Source organism: Sphaerodactylus townsendi, linkage group LG16 (assembly GCF_021028975.2).
Source record: "Sphaerodactylus townsendi isolate TG3544 linkage group LG16, MPM_Stown_v2.3, whole genome shotgun sequence".
In the NCBI taxonomy this organism is placed as follows: domain Eukaryota; kingdom Metazoa; phylum Chordata; class Lepidosauria; order Squamata; family Sphaerodactylidae; genus Sphaerodactylus; species Sphaerodactylus townsendi.
In genome coordinates, this window is record NC_059440.1 from 10,556,071 (window position 1) to 10,575,897 (window position 19,827).

Consider the following 19,827-nt stretch of genomic DNA (forward strand, 5'->3'; position numbering starts at 1 on the left):
AGCGATGCCTCACCCTAAGGTGCCAGCAACAGCAGACCCCTCTGCCGCCTTTGGATCCCCACCCCTCCTTCCTCCAAACTTGGCAATATCATGGAACAAATTTTGAACCACATCCAGCACTTTATACATTCCTAGCAGTGATAATAATTACAAAAACAAAAGATTCAGTCTGGTTTATTGATTTCTGCTGGGGCTGGTTAGTTGCACGTCTTTGAGGCTGCTGCATGGGGAAAGCTGCCCCATGGAAGATCCCGCCCCCCTTGAAAAGACATGATATGCAGGTGGGGAAAGTGGAGACGGAGAACTGTTTTTCACTCCCACAAAATACTGGAACTCAGGGGCACCCAATGAAGTTGAGGAGTAGTGGAGTCAGGACGGTTGTTCCGGAAATGCAGAACTGGGACTTGTTTAAGCTTTCTGCTAAAGGAAGAAGCTCGTGCCAGTGGAACACAACTCTCCCATCATTTCCTTTCTCCCCGCAACAGCCCACCAATCTTCAGGTGCTCGGGAGCAACAGCAGCAGCAGAAGGCCCTTGCTTTCACCTCCTGCACGTGAGCTCCCAAAGGCACCTGGTGGGCCACCGCGAGGAGCAGAGTGCTGGACTAGATGGACTCTGGTCTGATCCAGCAGGCTCTTTCTTATGTTCTTAATCTTCCTGGGGGTGGGGGAGAGAGAACCCTCAGGAATGGCATGGCAGGAAAACGGGGTCTGCCGCAGGAAGAAGGAACTGGTGGAAATTACCCTGCCCCTTCTGGTAGCAGGAAATTAATATCCATCCCTTAACTTATGGAACTCACTGCCGCAGGATTGGACTTGGGAGACGTCTCTCAGTGGCTTGTCTGGTGGGGAGAGTACAGCAACCATGGGGCTCCGTTGATCTCTGTGGCTCTGTTTTCTGGCCTTATAGGATATCTCGCCAGAAGAGTTAAAATGGAGGAGTGCTTTTAAGCTCAGGTTAGGAAGCTTCGTTTTCACAGTATGGATTATTCACTGCCAGGGTGTGAGAGCTGGCAAACCCTTGGAGGGTGGGGGCATTCCCCTCCATTTCTCCTACTGCAGCCCTCGCTTGGCCTCGAAGGCCTGGAAGGAGTCCAGGTAGTGAGCGTTGAACTGGGGCATCAGGTGGGGCGGGACACAGTGGGACCATTTGTAGTTCCTCTTGAGCCACTGCCCTCCCTCGCTGTCTTCGACACAGATGGCAGCCACTCCTGGGTGGGAGGAAGCAGAGGTGGCAGTCAGCACTCGCCCAGAGGGCGGTTGCCGGCTAAGCCCACCTTCTCCATACCTGCCACCACGCCTCCTTGTTCCTCCACCATCCGGATGGCAGCTCGCATGGTGCCCCCTGTCTCCACCCACTGGTCCACCAGCAAGACTCGGAGGCCTTTCAGAAGAAAGCACCACAAAGGACATGTCAGTGTGCAGCAGTGGTATAGTGGTTAAGAGCAGGTGCACTCTAATCTGGAGGAACCGGGTTTGATTCCCGGCACCGCTGCTTGAGCTGTGGAGGCTTATCTAAGGAATTCAGATTAGCCTGTGCACTCCCACACACGCCAGCTGGGTGACCTTGGGCTAGTCACAGTTCTTCGGAGCTCTCCCAGCCTCACCCACCTCACAGGGTGTTTGTTGTGAGGGGAGAAGGGCAAGGAGATTGTAAGTCCCTTTGAGTCTCCTACAGGAGAGAAAGGGGGGATATAAATCCAAACTCTTCTTCTTCTTCTGCCCTTCCTGTTTGTGTTCCTCCTTCTGCCCGTCTTGAGTGGTCCAGATTGGTAGATCAGGGTGATGGCTGCTAATCCCTGTGTTTGGAGTGGAGGATTGGGCAGGGGACATTTTGTCCCAACCTGTGAGTACCCATCTTGCTGGGCGTAAAATTTAAATGCCTGGGGGAGGCAATGGCAAACCATCCTGTAAACAGAGTCTGTCCTGTGACGTCATGGGTCTGTACTGACCCAGCACTTGCGCAGGGGACTGCTTTTATTTTTCACTGACAGCCGGCATGGTGTAGTGGTTAAGAGCAGGTGGATACTAATCTGGAGAACCAGGTTTTATTCCCCACTCCTCCACCTGAGTGGCGGAAGCTTATCTGGTGAACCAGATGTGTTTCTGCACTCCTACATTCCTGCTGGGTGACCTTGGGCTAGTCACAGTTCTCTGCAACTCTCTCAGCCCCACCTGCCTCACAAGGTGTCTGTTGTGGGGAGAGGAAGGGAAAGGAGCTTGTAAGCCACCCTGAGTCTCCTTACAGGAGAGAAAAGTGGGGTATAAATCCAAAACTACTCTTCTTCTTCACTTTGATTCTGGTGCTCGGCTGAAATGGTCAGAAGTTTACCTGGAACGATGGCATCGGTTCGCATCTCCATCAGCTTGTCCCGGCCGGAGTAATCCTTGTAAGGCTGCATGACGGTCTCCACGCACAGGTGCCCAGCTTTGCGGATGGCCACAAAACCCTTCTGGAGGAAGCTGGCAATGGCAGCACCTGAGGATAGAGGGAGAAGTGGGTTGCTTAGGGCTACTTTGGTGGGGGGGGGGCTGTGGAGTGTCCCTGGGTCAAAACATGGGTGGCTCCTTTGGTTAAATCAGACCATGGGGTTTCAGGACTCTAGATCTATAGCACAAAAGAAATCTGGTACAATGAAGAAGAAGAAGAAGAAGAAGAAGAAGAAGAAGAAGAAGAAGAAGAAGAAGAAGAAGAGTTGGATTTATATCCCCTATAGGAGACTCAAAGGGGCTTGCAAACTCCTTTCCCTTCCCCCCTCACAACAAACTCCCTGTGAGGTAGGTGGGGCTGAGAGAGCTCTGAAGAACTGTGACTTGCCCAACGGCACCCAGCTGGCGTGTGTTGGAGTGTACAGGCTAATCTGAATTCCCCAGATAAGCCTTCACAGTTCAAGTGGCAGAGCGGAGAATCAAACCCGGTTCCTCCAGATTAGAGTGCACCTGCTCTTAACCACTACGCCACCGCTGCTCCTGGCTAAATTGTTCTGGGCCTACCCCTGAGCCGTCTATGGTGGTTTGCTGCACTTATTATTAGCTACCAAACCTTTCTGGGGATGGAAATAACAGCTGGAAAATGTTTCGCCTGCCTCATTTCTGATATTGGGAATAAACAAGGGATCACAGTGTATAAAACAATTACTGAAAGATGACAGACTGAAAAATCCACAGTTTGTGGCCAGTTAGTATGCATGAATTATTGTTTGGCAATGATGTATGCGATTTTTAATGTATGCAATTTTTAAAATATACATAAATTGTTGTTTATAGTAACAAGTCATGATTTTCTGGTATTTCCCTGTTTTGACTGTCTTCTTCTGCTTGAGCCAATTGACAATACATAATATGGTGAGACTGTGTTTCTCAAACTTGAATATCCTAATTGGGAAACTGGGAGGTCTGCTAGTCTTCATTCCTGGGTATTTCAACTTCAATAACCTTTATTGGCATAAAATACAATTCTATCAGCAGAAAATTCAGTTGCCAAACAGGTAACGAAATAACATTTAGAATAAAGATCAGTATATAAAATGGGAGCTATAAGAAGGGGAGAGGGGGTTAGACAAGTTGACCCTTGGATCTCTGGAGTATACATAGGTCAAGAAATGTGGCTACTGGATCTGTTACCTCGCTGCTGGTGTTATCTAATAAAAAGACGATCTTCTGCAAATCAGAAGCGTGCTCTTTTTTTTGCTAACAGCAGTGATAGCCATTTTGCTCCAGCTGCAGTATGGAAGGGACAGTATAATAAAATAGCTACTACAGGGAGTCTCCTTCTGGTCGGCGTGCCAAGCGGTCACTCTTTGTTGATCTCTCCCACCTTTTAAAGGTAAGTTTTAAATTTCTCCCACCCTTTGTAGTTTTTAACTTTTATCTTTTAGCATTTTCTTTTAACCTAAAATCTTCCGTTGCAACTTTATTAAGACAGACTGTAAAAAAGAATCCTCCACGGTGATCTTTTTGAAACAGTCTAAAATCTATAATATTTTCACGATAGTGGGGTCGACTAGTGAGCCTCTTTCCTTTTTTGCTTTTAAAGCCTGGAGCTTCCCTATCGTCAGGTGTGGTTGAATTGCTGAATAGGTGCTACAGAATCTACACAGTCCCCATTATATGCACAATGCCTTTGCTGATAGGGAGTTTTGGGAAACCTCCCTGATAACACAGCTGATGGAAGAGCATTGAAGTGGGTCAGCATCACTGCTCCAAGAGACCTGGGCGAGATTAGTTGAGGAAAATATTTAGCTTCCCTGCTTCCCGAGCAGGGGATACCCAGGGCAAGAGGAGCTGGTATTTTAAATGCAGGTGTAACCCCCATGCTCAGAATGGGTTGACCCAGAAAGGAGTGGAGACCCAAAGCAGGAGAAGGCTGCAGAGCTCATGTAGTTGGAGGAGACAAGGCTACCAGACTCGGATCTTGGTTGTATAAGCCCTTAACACCTTGTTAAGGGTTTTTTATGTAAAAACCAAGAATTGCGTCACACACTAAGGCGGAAACTAAATAAATGCAAAACCAATAAATCTCTGAAGTTACTACTATAATTCATAAAGTGTTGTATAACATACAAATAGACCAAAGTCATGATTCAAATTCTAATAAGTTAATGTTTAAAAGTAAGTGTGTATAACAAAAAACTATTATTATTATTGTTGTTGTTGTTGTTGTTGTTGTTGTTGTTGTTGTTGTTGTTGTTGTAGAAAATCCATATGGCAATTAAGAAATGTGAAAAAGAGAATTTATGAATTTCTTCTCCTGAGGAAGATATCTACGAAAACGCTTTTTGAAACGCGTGAGGCGTTTGAGAGAGAGACTCTAATGGATTTGAGAGAGAGACTCTAAATGATTTATAAAGACTGGAGATATTTATTTTGATGCTCTTTGAACCATTATTTTGGCCTTTTGCATATAATATCACACTATATGAATTGTTATAAGAATTTGAATGAGAGACTCTAGATACTTACAGAGATTTAAGATAATTATTTTGATGAATTTGAATCATGACTTTGGTCTATTTGTATGGTATACAACACTTTATGAATTATAGTAGTAACTTCAGAGATTTATTGGTTTTGCATTTATTTAGTTTCCGCCTTAGTGTGTGACGCGATTCTTGGTTTTTACAAGGGTTTTTTATGTTTGTAATGGGTGAGAGTTCTCCTGGAAACCTTCATCATGTCGAATCCTGTTCACCAAGCCCTTGGAGTCTTCAGGAGCCAACCCTCTTGCAAAGAAGAATTGGACTTGGCTGTATCAGAAGACTGTAACTAGAAGGACTTGAAATGAAACCTGAATAGGACCTTGAAGTGTGGTGTTAAATGTTGATGTTTGATGTTATATGTTAAGAAAGTAAACCATTTTGTTTTTAAAATTTGTTGTTGCAAACTCATTCCAAGTTCTGCCCCACAGAATCCACAGATAGAGGTCACACAGGCAGGAGCACAAATATAACCACAGCGCAGCGCAGCCGATGTTGGCTGGCATGCTCTCAACCCCAGTTAGGATATTCAAGCTTAAGGTACACATTCTTGCCATACTACAGATCATTAATTCACTCAAGCCGAAGAAAACAGTCAAAACAGCAAACTATCCAGAATCCTGTCTTGTTAATTATAAACAACAATTTATGCTCAACCAAAAAAATTGTATACATGATGTCATTGTCACTGCAAACAATAATTCGTGCATTTTAACTGGCCACGGATTGTGGACTTTGTACAGTGTATTTTCCTGTCATTGTAATAATGGCACAAAGACAAGGCCTGTAAAAAGTTAGTATCGGACTAAGAATGAGAGAGTTCATTGTTCAGTTCGGCTTGGAAGTCATGCCCCGTGATAAAGAGTCCTCCATCATCCTAAGAGCATTGGGGAGTGGGGACGTTGCTCCTAAGAAAGAAATGCACTCTGTCTATGCTCAGAGATGTCCACTTGCCACTGTTTGCTCCCAAGAAAGAAATGTATCCTCAGAGGTCTCCACTTGTCATTGTTCGCTCCCTCAGCAAGGTTGAGCTTGAGGCCCACCCACCTTGGGGGGAAGGATAGGAAGGGGGAAGGAATGGTAGGGCTGATGTTTAAGACACTTACCTAGAATGAATCCCATGGCATCAATTCCGCCAACCAGGTCAATTGCCTCGTCCTGAAATGGCTGTACCAGATCTTCGATGCAGTCCTGCAAGGCCTAGTAAAATTGGAGGAGGGGTTGCGAGGGTGTGGGGAAGAAAGTTCCACGTTAAAACGGCAGAGACTTGCTGACGGAACTGTCAACCAACTAGGACAAAAATCGCGTTAGCTATTCTTCCCTCTTCTGCCTTTGACAGGTGCCTGTTCTGCATCAAAATTATCCCCTGAAGCTCAACTGGAGCTAGAGCCAGGTGAAATGTTGGCTGCCCTATCTGTTAAATTACACGAGCCTCGCTCCACATCATCAGATTTCAGAAGCTGAGCTGGGTCAACTCTGGTTAGTATTTGGATGGGAGACCACCACAAAAATCCAGGGTGGCTATGCAGAGACAGGCAACGGCAAAACCACCTCTGAGTCCCACCTGCCTCACAGGTGTCTGTTGTGGAAGGAGAAAGGGAAAGGAGTTTGTAAGCCCTTTTGAGTCTCCTTGCAGGAGAGAAAGGGGCGATTTAAATCCAAATTCTCCTTTTTCTTTTTCTCTCTGCACTAAGCTTGCTCAAAAAAAAACACAACAACTTGGTTGGGCCTCTGCTCTGCAATGAACATCCCTGAGACTTTGCAGAAGATGCCATTCCGCAAGTCTCACAGCTATGACAGCAGCATAGTGGTTGAAGTGCTGGATCGTGACTGTGCTTCATTCAGCCACAAAGGGTCCTGGATGACCTTGGGCTAGACAAGCTCACAACCTAACCTACCTGGCCAGGTAGGAGTAAGAGAGGCAGAACCAGGTGGAAGATGTCCACAAGACTGCAAGTGATCCAGGGGCGTATCTTGGTGCCACGAAGCAGTTACACTACTGGGGTTGCTATGAAGAGCCCAGGGAACTTTCCCCAGCAGCTAAGATCTCTAACGTAGTGGCGTAGTGGTGAAGAGCAGGTGTACTCTAATCTGGAGGGACCAGGTTTGATTCCCCGCTCTGCTGCCTGAGTTGTGGAGGCTTATCTTGGGAGTTCAGATTAGCTTGTGCACTCCAACACATGCCAGCTGGGTGACCTTGGGCTAGTCACAGTTCTTCTGAGCTCCCTCAGCCCCACCTATCTCACAGGCTGTTTGCTGGGAGGGGGGGAAGGGAAAGGAGATTGTCAGCCCCTTTGAGTCTCCTATAGAAGAGAAAGGGGGATATAAATCCAACTCTTCTTCTTCACTCTCTTGCTCCCAACAGCAACTGGGGAAGGAACCAGTGTAGCACAAAAGCAATGGCACAGCCTCTGCCGTTTCTCCCTAGCCCCGGGTGTTTAGAAGTAGACTGCCCCCTTGAACATGGAGGTTCCACTCTATTGTCAATAGCCTCTGTGGTGTAGTGATTAAGAGCAGGTGGATTCTACTCTGGAGAACCGGGTTTGATTCCCCACTCCTCCACCTGAGTGGCAGAGGCTTATCTGGTGAACCAGATGTGTCTCCGCACTCCTACATTCCTGCTGGTCTAGTCACAGTTCTTTGGAACTCTCTTAGCCCCACCTACCTCACAGGGTGTTGGGGGGGGGGAGGGAAAGGAGTTTGTAAGCCCTTTTGAGTCTCCAATAGGAGAGAAAGGGGGGATATAAACCCAACTCTTCTTCTTCACTCCCTTGCTCCCAACAGCAACTGTTCTGGACCTCCCACCCAGCAGCTCTCTTCTCCGTTACTTCACCCCAATTCCTACTTGTGGGTGGCAGTAGAGACGAGAGGGGTCCAGCCAGGCGTAACCCGGCCCTTTAATGTTGGGCGCCATCAGCTTCAGATACCAGCCCCGCTCTTGGGAGGCAGTGACACGTCGCAGGTCCATGGGGAAAAGCCGGGAGCCCTGGGTGAAGAGGAACCAGCTACAAAGGAAAGGGAAAGTCAATGCAAATAGCGATGAGCAGCCCAGTCCTACTAGGCGGTGAGAAAGTAACACAACACAGTGCCGTTGTGGTTACTGGAGAACCAGGTTTGATTCCCTGCTCTGCCACTTGAGCCATGGAGGCTTATCTGGTGAACCAGATTAGCTTGTGCACCCCAACACATGCCAGCTGGGTGTCCATGGGCTAGTCACAGTTCTTCAGAGGTCTCTCAACCCCACGCATCTCACAGGGTGTTTGTTGGGGGGCTGGGGAGGGAAAGGAGATTGCAAGCCCCTTTGAGTCTCCTTACAGGAGAGAAACGGGGGGTGGGGGGTGGGATATAAATCCAAACTCTTTTATTATTATTCTGTCAACAGCCGCTCTGCACAGCTGGGACAACCTGACATATATACAATGCGCACCCATAATCACAATTTACACCCAAGGAGTTTGATGTTCGGGGCCGCATTGAACCATCCCGTGGGCCTCGGCTCCTTGACATTAGCTGCAAGCCTTTAGTCCAGAGATCTCAGCTATTTGGGGCCGGGGGGCACCTCTGGAATCCAGACACTCGTGACAGGAACAGTTACAAAGAGGCTCCTGTAAGAGATGCAGCCGACCCCGAAAAACCAGCGAGGGAAGCGATGCGTGGCTCGAATTTCAGGCCCCGACAGCCAAAGGGGCTGGGTCAGCCCTGGCAAAAAGGTCCCCCCCTCCCCCCAAGGAAGCCTCCTGCGGGGCAGGATTCGCACGTGGCGCTGGACGCCGACCCCGCAGAGAGGAGCGAGAGGGGGCCTCCCCCACCCCGCGCCCGGTACCTGGGGGCCTCGGTGCTCCCTTCCACGGGCCTCCGGAGCAACGCACTCGGCCAGGACGGGCCTGGAGGGGCCAAAGGGCAGCTGCGGCCCCTCCTCGGCGGCGCCTGCCAAGTCCGGCCCCGGGAAGAGCCGCAGGGAAGCTGCGAGGGCCGGCTTTGACACTTCGGGACCGCCAAGCCCGTCCCAGGCGCAGGGCGGAGGGGGGGATCCCCTCCTCGACCCTTGGGCCAGTGGGAGGCACAACGTGGGCCGGGGGACGAAGGAGGGGAGGGGTCCTCCTTTTGGGGCTCTGAGACTGTCCAGGACCGGCGTGGGGGAAGGTGGGGGTCCGATCTAGGATGGCCAAGTTCGCAGGAGGAGGAGGAGGAGCAGGAGACTCAAAGGGGCTGACAATCTCCTGTCCCTTCCCCCCTCACAACAAACACCCTGTGAGGTGGGTGAGGCTGAGAGAGCCCCAAAGAGCTGTGACTAGCCCAAGGTCACCCAGCTGGCATGTGTTGGAGCACACAAGCTAATCTGGTTCCCCAGATAAGCCTCCCCAGCTCAGGTGGCAGAGCGGGGAATCAAACCCGGTTTTCCAGATTAGAGTGCACGTGCTCTTAACCCCTACACCACGCTGGTTGTTGTAAGGAAGGGGGAAAGGGCTGTCATATGGTCATGGCCAACACACCCTGAGGGTGGGGCGGTAGGGAGCAGGAGGGGGGAAAGGGGACCCATCATCATCGCAGACCCTCCACACTGGGGGGGAGAGGGGGAGGGGGCCATCATCTGGTCATGGGCCACCCACCCTGAAAGGGGAGGGGGAGGCTGAGTATGTGGTCATGACCCACCCACGCACCCTAAGATTACGGAGGAGGAGTGAGAATAAAATGGAGGACAGGGAGCAAGAGCTGTCAGGTACTTTGGGGGCTCCCGGATGACCAAAGGGGGATATAAATATTTAAATAATCCTTCTTTTGAATGCAGACAAACTCAAGGACCAGTGCAGTATAAGGTCAGAGACTACAGGATCCAGGAATCCCAAATTCAAATGCAGGCTCCGTTGTGGACACTCTCTCAGTGATCTTGGGGCAGTCACTCTCCACCTAGCCGTCCTGTCAGGGTTATTGTAGTGAGGATACAACGGAGGATGGGAGACCGGTGTTTTATGCAGCTTTGAGTCCTCCTGGGCGACAAAAGTGGGATATAAGTATTTAGGAGCAGCAGTGGCGTAGGAGGTTAATAGCTCGTGTATCTAATCTGGAGGAACCAGGTTTGATTCCCAGCTCTGCCGCCTGAGCTGTGGAGGCTTATCTGGGGAATTCAGATTACCCTGTACACTCCCGCACACGCCAGCTGGGTGACCTTGGGCTAGTCACAGTGATTCGGTGCTCTCTCAGCCCCACCCGCCTCACAGGGTGTTTGTTGTGAGGGGGGAAGGGCAAGGAGATTGTCAGCCCCTTTGAGTCTCCTGCAGGAGAGAAAGGGGGGGGGGATATAAATCCAAACTCTTCTTCTTCTTCTTCTTCTAAATAATCCTCTTTTTTTGAATGCAGAAAAACTCAAGATTCAGTGTGGAGAAAAGTCAGACTCCAATATGGGAATCCCAGGTTCAAAGGCAGATTCTCTGTGGGAGCTTTCTTGGTGACCTCGAGCCAGTGGGATAGAAATATTTAAATAATCCTCCCTTTTGAACTCAGAAAAAAAAAGAAAGATTCAGTGTGGTGGGAGGTCAGACTCCACTCTCGGAAGGCCCAGATCAATTGCAGACTCTGCTATAAAAGCTCTCTTGGTGGCAGTGGCGTAGCGCCAACAGGCGAGGGGGGCATGACGCCCTGGGCAAAGCAGCAGCAGAGGCATGGCCGGACTGTGGCAGGGGTGTTTTGGGGTGGGGATGGTGTGAGTGGTAGCAAGGGCTTAGAAGCAGGTTTCCACCTAAGCTCCGCCTCTGGCAATCAGGCCAGTTATTCTCCACCTGGCATGCCCCGCAGGGTTGTTGCAAAATGGGGGGGATTGGAGACCAGTGCTGTAAACTGCTTTGGGACCTCTTGGGAGAGAAAAGCAGGATATAAATATTTAAATACATGAAATGGGTTTTTTGAGGAAAAATAAGCCAGATTGCCACAGGGGGGTGCCATCTGCTTATTTCTTTTGCTGTCGGAGCTCTCTCAGCTCCACCCACCTCACAGCTTCTACCTAAGATGCCTTTGAATAGGAAACATGGCATCTTTACATTGTGGTCACACAGAGTTCCTGGGAAGTCTCAAAAAGAAGTTCTTAGTGGCAGAGTTTGGACTGGGCACCTGTGCTTGTCTTGAACAGAACAGTCCCCAGAGGTATAGAGGGAAAATGGAGCCCGGTGCAAAATCTGAGTTTTGCGCCCCCCCCCCCTCCCCGGCAGCCACTGTGATGCTGGAATCCACCCCCAAACAGCATCACTTTCAATGGTGTTTAGACTAGAGCGCCCAAATTCTCCTTTTAAATCCACCTTAAAGGGAGAATCTGGGGTCCCCAGTTAAACAACATTGAAAGTGATGCTGGGCCCCTGGGCTCAGAACCTCCCCCACCATGAAACAGCTATGCACTTTCAATGTGGCGTAGTGGTTAAGAGCAAGACGAATTCTAATCTGGAGGAACTGGGTTTGATTCCCTACTCTACTTACGCTTGGGCACAATGGGGGGGGGAGGGAAGCCTCTGGGAGTCCCAAGATTAGCCTGTACCACTCCCACAGAGGCCAGCTGGGGTGACATGAGCCTGATGCAGCTTTTTGGGAAAACTCTGGCCCTCACCCACCTCAGATTGTAAGATCCTTTGAGTCTCCTACAGGAGAGAAAGGGAGGATATAAATCCAAACTCTTCTTCTTATTCTAAACTGAGGACCTCAGATTCTCCCTTTAAATCCATGCAGAAGGGGGTGGATTTAAAAGGAGAATCTGGGGAAATTTGGGGGGTGCCTGCTGTTAGGGGTGCAATTGTTAAACTAGCAGCCCCAAACTTTTAAGGTATCTTTAGGAGACTCTCCTAATGATACCATCCAGGTTTGGTGAAGTTTGGTTCAGGGGGTCCAAAGTTATGGACCCTTTGGACAATGGAGCTGAGAGCCCCAAGGGCTTCTCGGGAGCCGCCGTCGCATGAGGCCGCACGTCGAGGTTGTGGCGTATAGGAGTCTCTTTAGGCATGGGAGCTGCTGGGGACGCTGCTGCTGCTGCCCTCCGGTGGCCAAAGGCGTGAACTACAAGCGCCTTCCAGACTCTCGGCGCCTCTGCAAAGGGCCTTTTGCGCCAAAGAGGCTCCGACACGCCACAACCTCGACCTGCGGTCTCGTGCGAAGGCGAAGCTCCTAGAAGTCCAATTGGCGAGGAGCACCAATGCCCCGAGACGCGCTTTTCATTGAGCTGCCGTCGCACGAGACCGCAGGCTTAGGTTGTGGCGTGTCCGGACCTCTTTGGCGCAAAAGGGCCTTTGCAGAGGGGAGCCAAAGGGCGCTTCTTAGATCGCCGCCTTCGCAACAACCTCGACGTGTGGCCTCGTGCGGCGCCTCAGACATGCCGCTCTAGGGGCTCTCGGCTCCGTTGTCAAACCAAACCAGCTGCTTAGTAATATAATATCAAGTACTGCTAGTCCTCCTCTCTTTTTCTCGTCTTGCTGAACTTTAAATCTGATTCTTGTTTTTTTGCCAGTCTGTATATCTTTATTTGTTCCTTCCATTCCTTTGGGTTTTTTTCTTGTACATAAATTGCGAACACGTGGAATAAAATAACTAATTCTGGCATTCATTTTTACAGTGGAAATTCTTCCCCGCTGTGAAATCTTTAGTTTGGGCTATCTTTGCTATGCCATCTTGAGTCTTCATTCATATCATTTTATAATTATCCTTATATAGTGCATCATTTTGTCCAGTCAGGTTTGTTCCCCAATATTTAACTAGATTAAAGGGCATATCACAACCTGAAATCCTACTATCTTATTTTTCCTGCTTCAGTAAGAATTTCAAAATTATTTTAGTCTTCTTCCTGTTAGAGTAGTAGGAAGAGGAAGAAGAAGAGTTGGATCTATATCCCCCTTTCTCTCCTATAGGAGACTGAAAGAGGCTTATAAACTCCTTTCCCTCACAACAAGCACCCTGTGAGGTAGGTGGGACTGAGAGAGCACAGAAGAACTGTGACTAGCCCAAGGTCACCCAGCTGGCATGTGTTGGCGTGTACAGGCTAATCTGAATTCCTCAGATAAACCTCCGCAGCAAAAGTGGCAGAGCGGGGAATCAAACCCGGTTCCTCCAGATTAGAGTACACCTGCTCTTAACCACCACTGCTCCTTCCTCAAAGTAGTCCGCAAAGGATTTCTAGTCTTTCAGAGAATTGTCCGTATTCTCGTCTTTTATAACTGCCGTCAGCCTTGCCATCTAATCCCTTTCCAAAGCCAACTCAACTTGCCGCCCATCTTCACATTTTATAGCTATCAGTCTCACAAGTCACAAGCCCGGCCCCAAGAAGAGCACTTGGGGCGGCTCTGAGGACAGGCTTACAGCGCCAGAGACCAAATCCCAGGCGCAGCAGCAGCAGAGGCGTGGCCGGACTGTGGCAGGGGCGTTTCGGGGCAGGGGTGGGTGGCGGCGCAGCAGGGGCGCGGGACGCAGTTTCCCCTCTCTCCGCCTCTGCTTGATGGGCCAGTTATTCTCCACCTGGCATGCCCTGCAGGGTTGTTGTAAAATGGGGGGATTGGAGACCAGTGCTGTAAACTGCTTTGGGACCTCTTGGGAGAGAAAAGCAGGATATAAATATTTAAATACTCCGGTTCCGGCTGCCGTTCCGTGCGGTCGCTCCCTGACGAGTGGGGGGGGGGGGGTGGGGGGGGGGGGGGGTGGGGGGGGGGGGGGGGGGGGGGGGGGGGGTTGGGGGGGGGGGGGGGGGGGGGGGGGGGGGGGTTGGGGGGGAGGGGGCATGTGGGGGGGGGGGGGTGTGGGGGGGGGGGGGGTGGGGGGGGGGGGGGGGGGGGGGGGGGGGGTGGGGGGCGGGGGGGGAGGGGGGGGGGGGGGTTGGGGGGGGGGGGGGGTTGGGGGGGGGGGGGGTGGGGGGGGGGGGGGGTGGGGGGGGGGGGGGGTGGGGGGGGGGGGTGGGGGGGGGGGGGGGGGTTTGGGGGGGGGGGGGGGGGGGGGGGGGGGGGGTTGGGGGGGGAAGGGGTGGGGGGGGGGGGGGGGGGGGGGGGGGGGGGGTTGGGGGGGGGGGGGGTGGGGGGGGGGGGGGGTGGGGGGGGGGGGGGGTGGGGGGGGGGGGGGGTGGGGGGGGGGGGGGGTGGGGGGGGGGGGGGGTGGGGGGGGGGGGGGGTGGGGGGGGGGGGGGGTGGGGGGGGGGGGGGGTGGGGGGGGGGGGGGGTGGGGGGGGGGGGGGGTGGGGGGGGGGGGGGGTGGGGGGGGGGGGGGGTGGGGGGGGGGGGGGGTGGGGGGGGGGGGGGGTGGGGGGGGGGGGGGGTGGGGGGGGGGGGGGGTGGGGGGGGGGGGGGGTGGGGGGGGGGGGGGGTGGGGGGGGGGGGGGGTGGGGGGGGGGGGGGGTGGGGGGGGGGGGGGGTGGGGGGGGGGGGGGGTGGGGGGGGGGGGGGGTGGGGGGGGGGGGGGGTGGGGGGGGGGGGGGGTGGGGGGGGGGGGGGGTGGGGGGGGGGGGGGGTGGGGGGGGGGGGGGGTGGGGGGGGGGGGGGGTGGGGGGGGGGGGGGGTGGGGGGGGGGGGGGGTGGGGGGGGGGGGGGGTGGGGGGGGGGGGGGGTGGGGGGGGGGGGGGGTGGGGGGGGGGGGGGGTGGGGGGGGGGGGGGGTGGGGGGGGGGGGGGGTGGGGGGGGGGGGGGGTGGGGGGGGGGGGGGGTGGGGGGGGGGGGGGGTGGGGGGGGGGGGGGGTGGGGGGGGGGGGGGGTGGGGGGGGGGGGGGGTGGGGGGGGGGGGGGGTGGGGGGGGGGGGGGGTGGGGGGGGGGGGGGGTGGGGGGGGGGGGGGGTGGGGGGGGGGGGGGGTGGGGGGGGGGGGGGGTGGGGGGGGGGGGGGGTGGGGGGGGGGGGGGGTGGGGGGGGGGGGGGGTGGGGGGGGGGGGGGGTGGGGGGGGGGGGGGGTGGGGGGGGGGGGGGGTGGGGGGGGGGGGGGGTGGGGGGGGGGGGGGGTGGGGGGGGGGGGGGGTGGGGGGGGGGGGGGGTGGGGGGGGGGGGGGGTGGGGGGGGGGGGGGGTGGGGGGGGGGGGGGGTGGGGGGGGGGGGGGGTGGGGGGGGGGGGGGGTGGGGGGGGGGGGGGGTGGGGGGGGGGGGGGGTGGGGGGGGGGGGGGGTGGGGGGGGGGGGGGGTGGGGGGGGGGGGGGGTGGGGGGGGGGGGGGGTGGGGGGGGGGGGGGGTGGGGGGGGGGGGGGGTGGGGGGGGGGGGGGGTGGGGGGGGGGGGGGGTGGGGGGGGGGGGGGGTGGGGGGGGGGGGGGGTGGGGGGGGGGGGGGGTGGGGGGGGGGGGGGGTGGGGGGGGGGGGGGGTGGGGGGGGGGGGGGGTGGGGGGGGGGGGGGGTGGGGGGGGGGGGGGGTGGGGGGGGGGGGGGGTGGGGGGGGGGGGGGGTGGGGGGGGGGGGGGGTGGGGGGGGGGGGGGGTGGGGGGGGGGGGGGGTGGGGGGGGGGGGGGGTGGGGGGGGGGGGGGGTGGGGGGGGGGGGGGGTGGGGGGGGGGGGGGGTGGGGGGGGGGGGGGGTGGGGGGGGGGGGGGGTGGGGGGGGGGGGGGGTGGGGGGGGGGGGGGGTGGGGGGGGGGGGGGGTGGGGGGGGGGGGGGGTGGGGGGGGGGGGGGGTGGGGGGGGGGGGGGGTGGGGGGGGGGGGGGGTGGGGGGGGGGGGGGGTGGGGGGGGGGGGGGGTGGGGGGGGGGGGGGGTGGGGGGGGGGGGGGGTGGGGGGGGGGGGGGGTGGGGGGGGGGGGGGGTGGGGGGGGGGGGGGGTGGGGGGGGGGGGGGGTGGGGGGGGGGGGGGGTGGGGGGGGGGGGGGGTGGGGGGGGGGGGGGGTGGGGGGGGGGGGGGGTGGGGGGGGGGGGGGGTGGGGGGGGGGGGGGGTGGGGGGGGGGGGGGGTGGGGGGGGGGGGGGGTGGGGGGGGGGGGGGGTGGGGGGGGGGGGGGGTGGGGGGGGGGGGGGGTGGGGGGGGGGGGGGGTGGGGGGGGGGGGGGGTGGGGGGGGGGGGGGGTGGGGGGGGGGGGGGGTGGGGGGGGGGGGGGGTGGGGGGGGGGGGGGGTGGGGGGGGGGGGGGGTGGGGGGGGGGGGGGGTGGGGGGGGGGGGGGGTGGGGGGGGGGGGGGGTGGGGGGGGGGGGGGGTGGGGGGGGGGGGGGGTGGGGGGGGGGGGGGGTGGGGGGGGGGGGGGGTGGGGGGGGGGGGGGGTGGGGGGGGGGGGGGGTGGGGGGGGGGGGGGGTGGGGGGGGGGGGGGGTGGGGGGGGGGGGGGGTGGGGGGGGGGGGGGGTGGGGGGGGGGGGGGGTGGGGGGGGGGGGGGGTGGGGGGGGGGGGGGGTGGGGGGGGGGGGGGGTGGGGGGGGGGGGGGGTGGGGGGGGGGGGGGGTGGGGGGGGGGGGGGGTGGGGGGGGGGGGGGGTGGGGGGGGGGGGGGGTGGGGGGGGGGGGGGGTGGGGGGGGGGGGGGGTGGGGGGGGGGGGGGGTGGGGGGGGGGGGGGGTGGGGGGGGGGGGGGGTGGGGGGGGGGGGGGGTGGGGGGGGGGGGGGGTGGGGGGGGGGGGGGGTGGGGGGGGGGGGGGGTGGGGGGGGGGGGGGGTGGGGGGGGGGGGGGGTGGGGGGGGGGGGGGGTGGGGGGGGGGGGGGGTGGGGGGGGGGGGGGGTGGGGGGGGGGGGGGGTGGGGGGGGGGGGGGGTGGGGGGGGGGGGGGGTGGGGGGGGGGGGGGGTGGGGGGGGGGGGGGGTGGGGGGGGGGGGGGGTGGGGGGGGGGGGGGGTGGGGGGGGGGGGGGGTGGGGGGGGGGGGGGGTGGGGGGGGGGGGGGGTGGGGGGGGGGGGGGGTGGGGGGGGGGGGGGGTGGGGGGGGGGGGGGGTGGGGGGGGGGGGGGGTGGGGGGGGGGGGGGGTGGGGGGGGGGGGGGGTGGGGGGGGGGGGGGGTGGGGGGGGGGGGGGGTGGGGGGGGGGGGGGGTGGGGGGGGGGGGGGGTGGGGGGGGGGGGGGGTGGGGGGGGGGGGGGGTGGGGGGGGGGGGGGGTGGGGGGGGGGGGGGGTGGGGGGGGGGGGGGGTGGGGGGGGGGGGGGGTGGGGGGGGGGGGGGGTGGGGGGGGGGGGGGGTGGGGGGGGGGGGGGGTGGGGGGGGGGGGGGGTGGGGGGGGGGGGGGGTGGGGGGGGGGGGGGGTGGGGGGGGGGGGGGGTGGGGGGGGGGGGGGGTGGGGGGGGGGGGGGGTGGGGGGGGGGGGGGGTGGGGGGGGGGGGGGGTGGGGGGGGGGGGGGGTGGGGGGGGGGGGGGGTGGGGGGGGGGGGGGGTGGGGGGGGGGGGGGGTGGGGGGGGGGGGGGGTGGGGGGGGGGGGGGGTGGGGGGGGGGGGGGGTGGGGGGGGGGGGGGGTGGGGGGGGGGGGGGGTGGGGGGGGGGGGGGGTGGGGGGGGGGGGGGGTGGGGGGGGGGGGGGGTGGGGGGGGGGGGGGGTGGGGGGGGGGGGGGGTGGGGGGGGGGGGGGGTGGGGGGGGGGGGGGGTGGGGGGGGGGGGGGGTGGGGGGGGGGGGGGGTGGGGGGGGGGGGGGGTGGGGGGGGGGGGGGGTGGGGGGGGGGGGGGGTGGGGGGGGGGGGGGGTGGGGGGGGGGGGGGGTGGGGGGGGGGGGGGGTGGGGGGGGGGGGGGGTGGGGGGGGGGGGGGGTGGGGGGGGGGGGGGGTGGGGGGGGGGGGGGGTGGGGGGGGGGGGGGGTGGGGGGGGGGGGGGGTGGGGGGGGGGGGGGGTGGGGGGGGGGGGGGGTGGGGGGGGGGGGGGGTGGGGGGGGGGGGGGGTGGGGGGGGGGGGGGGTGGGGGGGGGGGGGGGTGGGGGGGGGGGGGGGTGGGGGGGGGGGGGGGTGGGGGGGGGGGGGGGTGGGGGGGGGGGGGGGTGGGGGGGGGGGGGGGTGGGGGGGGGGGGGGGTGGGGGGGGGGGGGGGTGGGGGGGGGGGGGGGTGGGGGGGGGGGGGGGTGGGGGGGGGGGGGGGTGGGGGGGGGGGGGGGTGGGGGGGGGGGGGGGTGGGGGGGGGGGGGGGTGGGGGGGGGGGGGGGTGGGGGGGGGGGGGGGTGGGGGGGGGGGGGGGTGGGGGGGGGGGGGGGTGGGGGGGGGGGGGGGTGGGGGGGGGGGGGGGTGGGGGGGGGGGGGGGTGGGGGGGGGGGGGGGTGGGGGGGGGGGGGGGTGGGGGGGGGGGGGGGTGGGGGGGGGGGGGGGTGGGGGGGGGGGGGGGTGGGGGGGGGGGGGGGTGGGGGGGGGGGGGGGTGGGGGGGGGGGGGGGTGGGGGGGGGGGGGGGTGGGGGGGGGGGGGGGTGGGGGGGGGGGGGGGTGGGGGGGGGGGGGGGTGGGGGGGGGGGGGGGTGGGGGGGGGGGGGGGTGGGGGGGGGGGGGGGTGGGGGGGGGGGGGGGTGGGGGGGGGGGGGGGTGGGGGGGGGGGGGGGTGGGGGGGGGGGGGGGTGGGGGGGGGGGGGGGTGGGGGGGGGGGGGGGTGGGGGGGGGGGGGGGTGGGGGGGGGGGGGGGTGGGGGGGGGGGGGGGTGGGGGGGGGGGGGGGTGGGGGGGGGGGGGGGTGGGGGGGGGGGGGGGTGGGGGGGGGGGGGGGTGGGGGGGGGGGGGGGTGGGGGGGGGGGGGGGTGGGGGGGGGGGGGGGTGGGGGGGGGGGGGGGTGGGGGGGGGGGGGGGTGGGGGGGGGGGGGGGTGGGGGGGGGGGGGGGTGGGGGGGGGGGGGGGTGGGGGGGGGGGGGGGTGGGGGGGGGGGGGGGTGGGGGGGGGGGGGGGTGGGGGGGGGGGGGGGTGGGGGGGGGGGGGGGTGGGGGGGGGGGGGGGTGGGGGGGGGGGGGGGTGGGGGGGGGGGGGGGTGGGGGGGGGGGGGGGTGGGGGGGGGGGGGGGTGGGGGGGGGGGGGGGTGGGGGGGGGGGGGGGTGGGGGGGGGGGGGGGTGGGGGGGGGGGGGGGTGGGGGGGGGGGGGGGTGGGGGGGGGGGGGGGTGGGGGGGGGGGGGGGTGGGGGGGGGGGGGGGTGGGGGGGGGGGGGGGTGGGGGGGGGGGGGGGTGGGGGGGGGGGGGGGTGGGGGGGGGGGGGGGTGGGGGGGGGGGGGGGTGGGGGGGGGGGGGGGTGGGGGGGGGGGGGGGTGGGGGGGGGGGGGGGTGGGGGGGGGGGGGGGTGGGGGGGGGGGGGGGTGGGGGGGGGGGGGGGTGGGGGGGGGGGGGGGTGGGGGGGGGGGGGGGTGGGGGGGGGGGGGGGTGGGGGGGGGGGGGGGTGGGGGGGGGGGGGGGTGGGGGGGGGGGGGGGTGGGGGGGGGGGGGGGTGGGGGGGGGGGGGGGTGGGGGGGGGGGGGGGTGGGGGGGGGGGGGGGTGGGGGGGGGGGGGGGTGGGGGGGGGGGGGGGTGGGGGGGGGGGGGGGTGGGGGGGGGGGGGGGTGGGGGGGGGGGGGGGTGGGGGGGGGGGGGGGTGGGGGGGGGGGGGGGTGGGGGGGGGGGGGGGTGGGGGGGGGGGGGGGTGGGGGGGGGGGGGGGTGGGGGGGGGGGGGGGTGGGGGGGGGGGGGGGTGGGGGGGGGGGGGGGTGGGGGGGGGGGGGGGTGGGGGGGGGGGGGGGTGGGGGGGGGGGGGGGTGGGGGGGGGGGGGGGTGGGGGGGGGGGGGGGTGGGGGGGGGGGGGGGTGGGGGGGGGGGGGGGTGGGGGGGGGGGGGGGTGGGGGGGGGGGGGGGTGGGGGGGGGGGGGGGTGGGGGGGGGGGGGGGTGGGGGGGGGGGGGGGTGGGGGGGGGGGGGGGTGGGGGGGGGGGGGGGTGGGGGGGGGGGGGGGTGGGGGGGGGGGGGGGTGGGGGGGGGGGGGGGTGGGGGGGGGGGGGGGTGGGGGGGGGGGGGGGTGGGGGGGGGGGGGGGTGGGGGGGGGGGGG

General features: G+C 63.4%; 1 protein-coding gene across 1 annotated transcript; it reads right to left on the reverse strand.

Annotated features, from left to right (window-relative positions):
• Positions 1-158: 158 nt before the first annotated feature.
• Positions 159-9,019, reverse strand: LOC125445804 (adenine phosphoribosyltransferase-like). The gene is made up of 6 exons (XM_048519187.1): positions 8,798-9,019; positions 7,820-7,979; positions 6,081-6,174; positions 2,331-2,477; positions 1,287-1,382; positions 159-1,209 (listed from the first exon to the last, which is right to left on the reverse strand). Exons 2-6 carry the CDS (start codon positions 7,940-7,942, stop codon positions 1,052-1,054), a joined length of 618 nt encoding a protein of 205 aa, XP_048375144.1. The 5' UTR covers positions 7,943-7,979; positions 8,798-9,019; the 3' UTR covers positions 159-1,051.
• Positions 9,020-19,827: the final 10,808 nt, after the last annotated feature.

Bases quoted from the DNA above. Each gene is read 5' to 3' on its own strand.
- LOC125445804 (XM_048519187.1), bottom strand. From the start codon at position 7,942: ATGGACCTGCGACGTGTCACTGCCTCCCAAGAGCGGGGCTGGTATCTG. The intron at 6,175-7,819 runs GTAGGAATTGGG...CAATTTTACTAG, and splicing joins GTCTCTACTGCCACCCACAA to GCCTTGCAGGACTGCATCGA. The intron at 2,478-6,080 runs GTAAGTGTCTTA...CTCTATCCTCAG, and splicing joins TGCCATGGGATTCATTCTAG to GTGCTGCCATTGCCAGCTTC.